At 50.8% G+C, this 12,521-nt stretch overlaps 1 protein-coding gene across 2 annotated transcripts in view; it reads right to left on the bottom strand.

Annotated features, from left to right (window-relative positions):
• PRKD2 (protein kinase D2) overlaps positions 1–12,521 on the bottom strand; it is a 44,769-nt gene that overhangs the window by 10,010 nt on the left and 22,238 nt on the right. For both annotated transcript variants that reach the window (XM_030807703.1, XM_030807705.1), the window contains 5 exons: positions 10,839–11,097; positions 8,894–8,946; positions 8,696–8,768; positions 7,553–7,659; positions 6,492–6,653 (listed from right to left, as the gene is read on the bottom strand). In XM_030807703.1, coding sequence (XP_030663563.1) covers positions 6,492–6,653; positions 7,553–7,659; positions 8,696–8,768; positions 8,894–8,946; positions 10,839–11,097 — 654 coding nt within the window. The remainder of the gene's footprint in view (positions 1–6,491; positions 6,654–7,552; positions 7,660–8,695; positions 8,769–8,893; positions 8,947–10,838; positions 11,098–12,521) is intronic.

Genomic DNA, 12,521 nt, shown 5'->3' with positions numbered 1-12,521 from the left:
GTGCCACTGCACTCCAGCCTGGTGACAGAGAGAGACTCTGTCTCAAAAAAAAAAAAACTTTGAAGTTGGGCGTGGTGGTGTACACCTGTAATCCCAGCACTTTGAGAGGCCAAGGAGGGTGGATCGCCTGAGCTCAGGAGTTTGAGACCAGCCTGGTCAACATGGTGAAACCCTGTCTCTACTAAAACTACAAAAAATTAGCCAGGCATGATGGTGCATGCCTGTAATCCCAGCTACTCAGGAGGCTGAGGCAGGAGAATCGGTTGAACCTGGGAGGTGGAGGTTGCAGTGAGCCAAGATCGTGCCATTGCACTCCAGCCTGGGCAACAGAGTGAGAATTTGTCTCCCCGCCAAAAAAAAAAAAAAAAAAAAAAAGAGGAGGGGAGATTCTTGAGCCAATCTGCCCAGGTTGAGAACCTGGCTCCACGCTTACGAACTTACGGCCCCGGGCAAGTCTCTTCACCTCTCTGGCTCTCAGTTTCCTCATCTGTAAAATGGGGGTGATAATGGTACCCACCCACCAGCCTGGCCAACATGGTGAAACCCCATCTCTACTAAAAATACAAAAATAAGCCGGGCACGGTGGCGCGGGCCTGTAATCCCAGCTACCTGGGAGGCTGAGGCAGGAGAATCGCTTGAACCCGTAGGCGGAGGTTGCAGTGAGTCGACATCGCGCCACTGCACTCCAGCCTGGGCGACAGAGCGAGATGCCATCTCAGAAAAAAAAGAGTACTGACCTTACAGGCTGCTATAAGGTTTAAAGCGTATCTAAAGATGCATGTAAAGCGCTTAGGATAGCTAACCACTGTATGTTAGCTGTTACTGTTGTTGTTAGTTATTATTTTTGTGATGGCCTGTTGGTAAATATATTCTTGTGTGTCTCTTAAATAAAGCTTCTCCTGCTGTATCTGTTCCTATGATGACAAGGTGAGCTGATTGAAAAAAAACATTACCGTTTGTAACCATTCATCTGTGAGAATATTTCTTGATTCTCTGTAACTCAAAATGCCAAGTACACCAGAAGCATAGTGTTGTACTACTGCAATTATTATCTATGTCTCAGAATTTAAATACTTGTGTTTATTCTAATTGTTTTCTTTTTTAAAACAAATTTTTTTGTAGAGGTGGCATCTCACTATGTTGCCCAGGCTGGTCTTAAACTCCTGGACTCAAATGATCTTCCCACCTCAGCTACCCAAACCTTGAGATTATAGGCATGACCCACCATGCCTGGCCAACCTCCTCATTCTACAGACTGGGAGACCAAGCTGGAAAGATGCATGTGTTGTATGTGTGATCTCCAGATTGTTTCCTTGAGACGGAGTCTCACTCTGTTGCCCACGCTAGAGTGCAACAGCATGACCTCGGCTCGCTGCAAATTCCGCCCCCCAGGTTCAAGCAATTCTTGTGCCTCAGCCTCCTCAGTAGCTGGGATTACAGGTGGACGCCACCACACCTGGCTAATTTTTGTATTATTAGTAAAGATGGGATTTCACCATGTTGGCCAGGCTGGCCTCAAACTCCTGACCTCAGGTGATCCATCTGCCTCGGCCTCCCAAAGTTCTAGGATGACAGGCGTGAGCCTCCTCGCCCTGCCTATTTCCAGATTTTGTCAGTTGATTTTCTCCCAGTTCATGTGAACAAAGAGGGCAGGTTAGGCCGGGCACGGTGGCTCACGCCTGTCATCCCAGCACTTTGGGAGGCTGAGGCGGGCAGATCACGAGATCAAAAGTTCAAGACCAGCCTGATCGACATGGTGAAACCCCATCTCTACTAAAAATACAAAAATTAGCCAGGAATGGTGGCGTGTGCCTGTATTCCCAGCTACTCAGGAGGCTGAGGCAGGAGAATCATTTGAACCTGGGAGGCAGAGGTTGCAGTGAGCTGAGATAGCACCACTGCACTCCAGCCTGGGCAACAGAGTGAGACTCCATCTCAAAAAAAAAAAAAAAAAAAAACTTGGCCGGATATGGTGGCTCACGCCTGTAATCCCAGCATTTTGGGAGGCCGAGGCGGGTGGATCACGAGGTCAGAAGTTCAAGACTAGCCTGGCCAACATAGTGAAACCCTGTCTCTACTAAAAATACAAAAGTTAGCCGGGTGTGCTGGCACGCGCCTGTAGTCCCAGCTACTCACGAGGCTGAGGCGGGACAATCGTTTGAACCTGGGAGGCGGAGGTTGCAGTGAGCTGAGACTGTGCTATTGCACTCCAGCCTGGGTGACAAGAGTGAGAGTTCATCCCCGCCAAAAAAAAAAAAAAGAGGGCAGGTTGGAAGCTAGATAGATCCAGACTCAAATCTTGGCTGGAAAGCTACTTGGCTGTGACCTCGAGGGAGACGGCTATCTCCCTGAGCCTCAGTTTCCTCATCTATACAATGGGGTTTATAACAATACCTACCTCATAGGATGGTGGTGAGGCCTACATAAGCTCATGAGGTAAAGGGCTTAGCACAGGGCTTGGGTGTGGGGCAGGCAAGAGCCCAGAAAGCAGAAATCTGCAGAGAGAAAGAGCAAGCAGGCAAAAAGAGAGGAAGAGATGAAGGCCAGAAAGAGAAACCCCCTCAGCTGCTGAAAGCAGCCACCTGTGAGAACCATGATTCCTTTCCACACCTGAAGTCTGGATATGGCCGGGCACGATGGCTCATGTCTGTAATCCCAGCACTTTAGGAGGCAGAGGTGGGCAGACGACTTGACGGCAGGAGTTTGAGACTGGCCTGGGCAACATGATGAAACCCCATCTCTACTAAAATTACAAAAATTAGCCAGGCATGGTGGCACACGCCTATAATCCCAGCTACTCGGGAGGCTGAGGTAGGAGAATCGCCTGAACCCAGGAGGCAGAGGGTGCAGTGAGCCGAGATCGTGCCACTGCATTCTAGCCTGGGCGACAAAGCGAGACTCTGTCTCAAAAATAAATAAATAATAAAGTCTGGATGAGGGTGCATCAGTGGGTTTCTGTCCCCACCCCATAAGCCAGCCTGACAAACACAGGCACACTGCCTGAGAGGATAAGGGTGCTGGGCCAGGGTAAAGGAAACACAGCAACGATGACTCTGAGACCCACAGAGATGTCTCAGAAGAAGGCAAGGCACCAACCAGAGGGAAGCCTTTCTAAGAAGGATGTGAAACACAGAAACCACAAAACGGGATCGTTAACATCGTAAAAGTTCAACTCTATGGCCCGCTGGATGCAGTGGCTCATGCCTGTAACCCAGAACTTTGGGAGGCTGCAGCAAGAGGACTGCTTAAGCCCAGGAGTTCGAGACCAGCCTAGGCAACATGGCAAGACCCTGTCTCTACAAAAACATTAAAAAAAAATTAGCCAGGTGTGATGGCTTATGCCTGTGGTTCCAGCTAACTCAGGAGACTGAGATGGGAGGATTGCTCGAGCCCAGGAGTTCAAGACCAGCCTGGGCAACACGGCGAGACCTTGTCTCTACAAAAACATTAAAAAAAAAAAAAAAATTAGCTGGACATGGTGGCTCATGCCTGTGGTTCCAGTTAACTCAGGAGGCTGAGATAGGAGAATCGCTTCAGCCTAGGAGTTTGAGGCTGCAGTGAGCTATGATTGCACCACTGCATTCCAGCCTGGGTGACAGAACGAGACCCTGTCTCAAAAAAAAAAAAAAAAAAATAGGCCAGGCGCGGTGGCTCACGCCTGTAATCCCAGCACTTTGGGAGGCCGAGGCAGGTGGATCATGAGGTCAGGAGATTGAGACCATCCTGGTTAACACAGTGAGACCCTGTCTCTACTGAAAATACAAAAAATTAGCCACTCGTGGTGGCGGGCACCTGTAGTCCCAGCTACTCGGGAGGCTGAGGGAGGAGAATGGTGTGAACCTGGGAGGCGGAGCTTGCAGTGAGCCGAGATCGTGCCACTGCACTCCAGCCTGGGCAATAGAGCGAGACTCATCTCAAAAAAAATAAAAAATAAAATAAATAAAACCCTATGGTAAATAAAAACTAAATATAAAATAAAGAGGCAAACACTGGGATAAAACCATTGAACGATATAAGTGATAAGAATCTAATGTGCACCCCCACCAAAAAAAAAGAAATGCAGAACAGAGGCCGGGTACAGTGGCTCACGCCTGTAATCCCAGCACTTTGTGAGGCTGAGGCCGAGTCAGGAGGATCACTTGAGCCCAGGAGTTGAAGACCAGCCTGGGCAACCTAGCAAGACCCTGTCTTTATAAAAATTAGCCGGGCGTGATGGCTGATGCCTGTTGTCTCAGCTACTCAGGAGGCTGAGGCAGGAGAATCGCTTGAACCCGGGAGGTCAAGGCTGCAGTGAGCCGTGATTGTACCACTGCACTCCAGCTCGGGTGACGGAGCGAGACTCTGTCTCAAATAACAAACAAAAAGCACAGGCACACAAGGAAAGTCTGTTTGAATATAACACAAATAAGTTTGACATCACTAGTTAAAAGCAAAGATCCTAGGTTCAAATCCCACCAGCTATGTGACCCTGGACAAGATATTTGATGTCTCTGACCCTCAGTTTCTTCAACCATAAAAGGGGAGTGATAATAATAGCACCTACTACATAGGTTACTATGAAGATTAAATGAGTTTGAAGAGTGCCTGGCACATAGTAAATGCTCAATAAATGTTAGTGACCACATTATTTATCATCACCATTATCAGCCTCCCTTGTCCTAGCCCTGCTCACCTGAGCAATGACTAAGAATGGGGCTGTATTGGTCATCCCTGTGTCCTCCACACTGCCCAGCAAGACACCAAGCACACAGCAGGGACTAGAGAGTGTTTGTTGACCAACTGAATGAATGAATGAGAGAAAAAGGGCTGCTTGCCCCTTTTTTCTATTGTTTGGTTTTGAGACAGGGTCTCGCTGTGTCACCCAGGCTGCAGTGCAGTGGCACGGTCATAGCTCACTGCAGCCTCGACCACCTAGGTTCAAGAGAGCCTCTCCACTCCCCTCCTCCCAAGCAGCTAGGACTACAGACGTGTGCTGCCAGGCACCACATCCAGCTAGGTTTTCTTTTTTTTTTTCTTTTCGTAGATATGGGATCTCACTATGTCGCCTAGGCTGGTCTCCAACTCCTGACTTCAAGCGATCCTCCTGCCTTGGCCTCCCAAAGTGCTGAGATTACGGGCATGAGCCAGCCTGTTTTTGAGATGAGCTCTTGCTATGTTGCCCAGGCTGGCTCAAACTCCTGGGCTCAAGCAATCCTCTGGCCTTAGCTTCCTGAGTAGCTGGGATTACAAGTGTACCCCACCATGCCTGACTCCCCTTTTTTCTAGATGAGTCAAATCAGGTCCAGGGAGCCTGACTGATCATTTATTTTTTATAATAAAAATAGCTATCATTACTGCTAGTCTATTATTTTTCTATTGCTATGATTACTCTTTATTTATTTATTTATTTATATTTGAGAAGAAGTTTCACTCTTGTCCCCCAGGCTGGATGGAGTGCAATGGCACGATCTCAGCTCACTGTAACCTCCGCCTCCTGGGTTCAAGGGATTCTCCTGCCTCAGCCTCCTGAGTAGCTGTGATTACAGGTGCCTGCCACCATGCTCAGCTAATTTTTGTATTTTTAGTAGAGACGGGGTTTCACCATGTTGGCCAGGCTGGTCTCGAACTCCTGACCTCAGGTGATCCACCCGCCTTGTCCTCCCAAAGTGTTGGGATTACAGGCATGAGCCACCACACCTGGCCTACTCTTTATTATTTTTAATTGTTATTGTCACTATTATTTTTCTTTTTTCTTTCTTTTAGAGGCAGGGTCTCGCTATGTTGCCTAGGCTGGAGTGCAGCGCCTCTTCACAGATGTGATCCCACTACTGATCAGCACAAGAGCTTTGACCTGCTCCGTTTCCAACCTGGGCAGCTTTGCAACCTGGTGGTCCCCCGCTCCCGGGGGGTCACCACATGGATGCTAAACTTAATCAGGACACCTGATCAGCACAGAACTCCTGGGATCAAGTGATCCTCCTGCCTCAGCCTCCTGAGTAGCTGAGACCACAGACATGTGCTACCATGCCTAGATTATTTTTTCTATTACGGTTATTATTACTCCTGTATGATTATGGTTTCTATTTTTTTTTTTTTTTTTTTGAGACGGAGTCTTGCTCTGTTGCCCAGGCTGGAGTGCAGTGGTGCGATCTCAGCTCACTGCAAGCTCCGTCTCCCAGGTTCACACCATTCTCCTTCCTCAGCCTCCCGAGTAGCTGGGACTACAGGCGCCCGCCACCACGCCCAGCTAATTTTTTGTATTTTTAGTAGAGACGGGGTTTCACCGTGTTAGCCAGGATGGTCTCAATCTCCTGACCTCGTGATCCGCCCGCCTTGGCCTCCCAAAGTGCTGGGATTACAGGTGTGAGCCGCTGCGCCCAGCCTGATTATGGTTTCTATTATCTGCTATTGTGACTCCCGTCAGTGTCTGCCTGACCCTCTAGACATACAGGGCCTCTCCAAGCTGGCACCTGATGGGGAGGGGCGGGCGGCAGCAGGCAGGGCAGGCGCACCTGGGTGATGAGGAACTTGGTGAGGCGCTCAGGCAGCCGGCCCTTCTCACTGGACAGGATCATCTCCAACATGTCCCCATGCAGCTTCTCCATCACCACAAACACTTTCTCAGGTGTCTCGAACATGCACTCCAGGTTCACGATCCCGGGGTGCCGCAGGCTCTGCAGGGTGGGGAGCAGGGTCAGGGCTCAGGTTGCCCACAAACTCAGACCCCAAAGGGTCAGGTATAGGAGCAGGAGGATGACAAACAAGGAGAAGGATGTCCCTGGGGTACTGGCACTCGGGGAGGAAAGGGGCTTCCCACAGGCCAAGACAGAACAGGCCCACCTCCACCCCACCTGCCAGGTGCCCAGAAGGATCTTTTTTTCTTTCTATTTAAATATAGAGATGGGGTTTTGCCATGTTGGCCAGGCTGGTCTCAAACTTCTGGCCTCAAGTGATCCTCCCACCTCGGCCTCCCAAAGTGCTGGGATTACAGGCGTTAGCCATCATGCCCGGCCCAGAAGGATCTTTACACCCTGAAATTCTGGTGGAGGCCCAGGGTTGCAGGAGGGAGAAGGGGGAGCTTGGAAAAATGTGGAGAGCTCTGCACGTCTGTATCTTTTAAATCCATACCCCCTCTCACATTCTCCAGTCCTATGCTGGCCTAACCCCTCTCTCCCACCCAGATCCCCACTCAGCCTCCTGGCTACAGTCACTTCCCTTTCCACCCACCCTCCAGATGGCAGCCAGAGGGATTTTCCTAAAGTACACACCTGATCCTGCCCTTCCCTTGCTCAAAAGCCTTCTGTGGCTCCCCAGTACCCTCAGGAGAAAGTCCAAAGGGTCTGGCTCCACGATCCTCCGTGGCCTCATCTCCCAGTACCTCCTTCCTAGAAAACCTCATGCTCCCTCTCACCAGGCCTTTGTACAGGCTGGTCCCTCTGCTAAGAACACCTCCTCCCCTTCAGTCTCAACATGCACATGCCCTCCTCCAAGAAGCCTTCCCTGACCACCCCTACACTGGGTCAGCTGGCCCATGAAAGGAAGAAGCAGAAAGGGAAGGGGGCCTGGTGGTTACCTGCAGAATGGCCACTTCATTCCGGAGCTGGCTCTCCTGCTTGGTAGGGAAGCGCAGTTTGTCAATGACCTTAACTGCCACGTCCCGGCCTGTCTTCCGATGCTTTCCTGCACAGGGAGTAGGAGAGATGGGGGATGAGAGAGCAAGACCACCCAGTCCTGGCAGGAGTATCTCCACCTCTGCCAACCTCTGCCCCCCACCATGGAGACAGCCAGAGTTGGGCAGAGTTGGAAGGCCCCAGGAGATATGTGAAAAGGCCAGCCGAGGTGCACCTTGGGAGTAAAGGCAGAAAGGAAAGCAAAAAACAAACAAAAAGCTCCAAAGAAGAGAATGTATAACACGGGAAACTGGATTTACAACCAGTCAGGATCTAGCATCTAGTTTTGTGTGGCCCATAAGAGTCCTGGGGACAGGGGAGAGATACCAGCACCAGGGGAGGCAGACTGATCCTATTATACAGAGAAGGAAACTGAGTCTTGGAGTTTAGAGTGTAGAATTTACCCTCCCTGTCCTATTGAACTCTAGGATCTAGCTCTGTGGCAAATCAAAGTGTAAAATTTAACACCCCCTCCCCCCAAATACAATCAGAATCTAAGATTTAGCCTGTGGCCAATCAGAATGCAGAATCTACCCTCCTATCCAATCAGAATCTACGATCTAGCCCTGTGGCCAATCAGAATGCAGAATCTACCCTCCAATCAGAATCTAGGATCTAGCCCTGAGGTCAGAGTGCAGAATCTACCCTCCTATCCAATCAGAATCTAGGATCTAGTCCTGTGGCCAATACAAATGCAGACTCTACTCTCCTATCCAATCAGAATCTAGGTTCTAGCTCTGTGGCCAGAGTGCAGAATCTTACCTTCCCTATCCAATCAAAATCTACCTCTGTGACCAGAGTGCCGAATTTACCCTTCCTATTAATAACAGGAGGAAAGTCCATTGGTTTTTTCCCAACGAGAAAAGGAGAACCTGCAACCAGTCCACCCAGGATCTAGCTTTCTAAGCCAATCAACATGGGAGGTGAGCATATCACCTCCAGAACCAATCAGAAAGGAAGGGTTGGAGCCAGAAAGAAAGGGTTGGAGCCACAGCAGCTTCCCCCAGCCCCAAGCTCCCTCTGGGTTAGCTCTGAAGTGTCCTCACCTCCATAGACCACTCCAAATTGCCCTGAGCCCAGCACTTCATCAGGGAAGATCTGGTAGACAGTGGCAATGTCCTACAGGGTGAAGACAGGGCAGGTCAGGGGTGCAAATGGAAATGGGGGAGGGGGAGTCAAGGAAACGAGAGAGCTGGGGAGGGTTTGTGGGAGGGGAGGGCATCAGGTGGGGGCAGGAGTCTCACCACATTCTCCTGGATCTGACTGTTGGACACAGAGATGCTCAGAGAAGCTTGTCCTGGGGAGAGGGGAGAGACAGAGGTGAGGGGACTCCAGGCTCAGGATTATCTCCACCCATACCTGCAAAAGCAGACTTGGGAGTCAGGCCACCCAGATTTGAATCCAATGTTTGATACAATGTGCAACTCCAGGCTAGTGACTTGTCCGCTATGAACCTGTTTCCTCATCTAGAAAATGGGAATAATAAAAGGACCTCCCTCATAGGGCCACCAGGAGGAGTAAATGAGATGGGCTGAGTGGCTAAAGGAGTGATGTTACGGATGATTTTGCTGAGCATTTTACCCCAGGATCTCAGCACCAGGGGAGGCAGACTGACCCCACTATACAGAGAAGAAACTGAGTCTTGGAGGGAAAGCTCAGACTGACTCCTGCATCTTCCCTTGAACTTGTCCCCCTAAAAACCCAACCAGGGCCAGACATTTCTAAAGTCCGGATCCTTCTGCCATTTGAATGTCTCTCTCTTCTACCAGTCTAGGCCCCTGCTCGCCCCGCAACTCTGGGTCCTCACCCCACAGCCCCTTCCCTGGTCTCCCTGCCCCTTCCTACTCACCTCCCACAGAGAAGCCAGAGGGATCTTACTGAGGCACAAGACTGACCCTGTCCCTCCTCTGCTCACAACTCTGCCATGGCTCCCCAGTGCCCTCAGGAAGAAGCCTGAGCCCCTTAAATGGCCTCAAAGGCATAGCCTAGATCCTCATCTACCTCTGACTTCAACCCCCAACATGCTATTCCTGACACACTGGCCTCCTTGCTGGGCCTCAAATACAGCAAGCTCTCTTCTACCTTCTGGCCTCTGCATATGCTGTTTCCCCTGCCAGGAATACTCTTTCCTTCATCCTAGACTTAGCTAAATCCTCCTCATCCTCAAGTGTCAGCTCAAATGTCACTCCTAGGACCAAGCTGGATTACTCTCACAAATGTTCTGCATTACACTCATTGCTTTTATGGGTTAATGATCAATGTCTGTCACCCACACTGGATTATAAGCTCCAGAGGGTGGGAACCTGGTACTTTCTCATCATTTTTTGCCTCTGCCTAAAATGATCTCCCATTTTCTTTCCCACATCTCACCCTGCCTCGGCCTCCAGGTCTCAGTTCAGATGTCACCTCCTCCAGGAAGCCCCCCCCTATACACCCAGATTGGGTCAGGTACCCCTCTGGGCTCCTCCAGCTCCCTAGCTTCCTTGTCCCAACCCTGCCCACCCTGGACTGTCACTCTCTGAAGATGGATATTCTGCCCTACTGGACTCTGAGCCCCATGAGGGCAGGTCTTAGGCTGTCCTGGCCACCACTGGGTCCCCAGCACTGTCCCGCACAGAGGAGGCACTCAGTAAGTGCATGAGGACTTATCAGCACCTGGGACAAGGCTCATGGAAGGGAAGTGACATGCCCAAGGCCACATATCAGGCCAGGAGCTTAACAGAGATTTGTTGTGGATTTTTGTTTTTTTTGTTTTTTCTCTTTTGGAGACAGAGTCTTGCTCTGTCACCCAGACTGGAGTGCGGTGGTGCAATCACGACTCACTACAGCCCCTCGACCTCCCAGGCTCAAGCAATTCTCCTGCCTCAGCCTCCCAAGTACCTGGAACTACAGGTGTGTGCCACCACACTTGGCTAATTGTTTTTATTTTTTGTAAAGATGGAATCTCGTTATGTTGCCCAGGCTGGTCTTGAACTCCTGGCCTCAAGTGATCCTCCCTCCTTGGCTTCCCAAAGCGCTGGGATTAACAGGAGTGATTGTAACAGAGTTTGAACCCAGACCTGCTGAGTCCAGAAGCTGCGTTCTCAACCCCACCATTGCCCACTTTCCTCTTTGGCCCTTCCATTCCCCAGAATCCTGCCCCACCCATGTAGACCTATTCTCTCAAGGACCCGGGGTGGGAGGACTTACTGTGGGGCGCGTGGCCTGGGGCGCTGGGTGCGTCCTGAAGGATGACGGGCATCAGGGCCTGGCGGATGGCTGTCTCCCAGCCTCGGGCGGCCTCAGCCCCTTGCCCACTTGGCCCACCTGGAGCCCCGCCAGGCATCTCGCCCACGAAGTAGGTGGCGTTGGCAGTGACGATCTCAAAGCAGTGTGGGTTGGTGCCCGGTGGCACAAGGCTGAAGTTCTGGGCGGACTCCACCGTGAGGATTTCTGACAGTGGAATTTCCTGCAAGACATGGAACCAGCACAGGTGAGGATGCCAGGCAGACCTTGGAATTCTACTGCTTACCCAGAAGGATACACAGGATCCATGTTGATGGGGATGGGCCTGGTTTGCACAGTGGTCAGACAAGTTCCCAGTAATTCTAAGCCTGTTCTCACTGTTCTTTTATAATTACTGGCAGAGGCCAGGTGTGGTGGCTCACGCTTATAATCCCAACACGTTGGGAGGCTGAGGCGGGCAGATCACTTGAGATCGTGAGTTTGAGACCAGCCTGGCCAACATGGCAAAATCCTGTCTCTACTGAAAATACAAAAATTAGCCAGGCATGGTGGTGTGCGCCTGTAATCCCAGCTAATCGGGAGGCTGAGGCAGGAAAATCGATTGAACCTGGGGGGCAGTGGTTGCAATGAGCCAAGATCGTGCCACTGCACTCCAGCCTGGGCGACAGAGTGAGATTCTGTCTCAAAAATAATAATAATAATAATAATTACTGGCAGAAGAGATATTGAAGCAGAGACCAGAAAGGTAAGAAGAAGCCAGCTGGCAGGGAGTAGGGGAACAGCATGTGCAAAGGCCCTGAGGAAAGGCTGTGCTCAAAAGCCAAGCTGTATCCCCATCATATGGGCGGTGCCTGGACATAGTAAAAGCTTGATAAACATTTGATGGCCGGATGTGGTGGCTCATGCCTGTACTACCAGCACTTTGGGAGGCGAGGTAGGCAGATGGCCCAGGAGTTCAAGACCAGCCTGGGCAACACAGTGAGACCCCGGCTCTACAAAAAATTTAAAAATTAGGCATGGTGCCACAAGCCTGTAATCCCAGCACTTCGGGAGGCCAAAGCAGGCAGATCGCTGGAGCCCAGGAGTTTGAGACCAGCCAGAGCAACACAGTGAGACCCCCATCTCTACAAAAAATACAAAAACTAGCCAGGTGTCGTGGTGCGCACCTGTAGTCCCAGCTACTGGGGAGGTGGGAGAATCATTTGAGCCAGGGAGGCAGAGGTTACAGTGAGCCATGATCATGCCACTGCACCTGGGAGACAGGGCAAGAGCCTGTCTCAAAATAAATGGGCCAGGTGTGGTGGCTCACGCCTGTAATCCCAACACTTTGGGAGGCCAAGGCGGGTGGATCACAAAGTCAGGAGTTCGAGACCAGCCTGACCAACATGGTGAAAGCCCATCTCTACTAAAAATACAAAAATTAGCCAGGCGTGGTGGCACACCTATAATCCTAGCTACTTGGGAGGCTGAGGCAGAAGAATCACTTGAACCCCAGAGGTGGAGGTTGCAGTGAGCCAAGATTGCGCCATTGCACTCCATCCTTGGTGACAGAGCGAGACTCCATCTCAAAAATAAATAAACATTTGATAATAAATGGAGGAAATGAGGCCACACAGGGCTTCGCAGGCCACAAGGAAGAGCCTGGGC

Source organism: Nomascus leucogenys, unplaced genomic scaffold (assembly GCF_006542625.1).
Source record: "Nomascus leucogenys isolate Asia unplaced genomic scaffold, Asia_NLE_v1 Super-Scaffold_241, whole genome shotgun sequence".
Classification (NCBI taxonomy): domain Eukaryota; kingdom Metazoa; phylum Chordata; class Mammalia; order Primates; family Hylobatidae; genus Nomascus; species Nomascus leucogenys.
The sequence above is the reverse complement of the archived record's forward strand: the minus strand, read 5'-3'. Positions and strand labels throughout refer to the sequence as shown.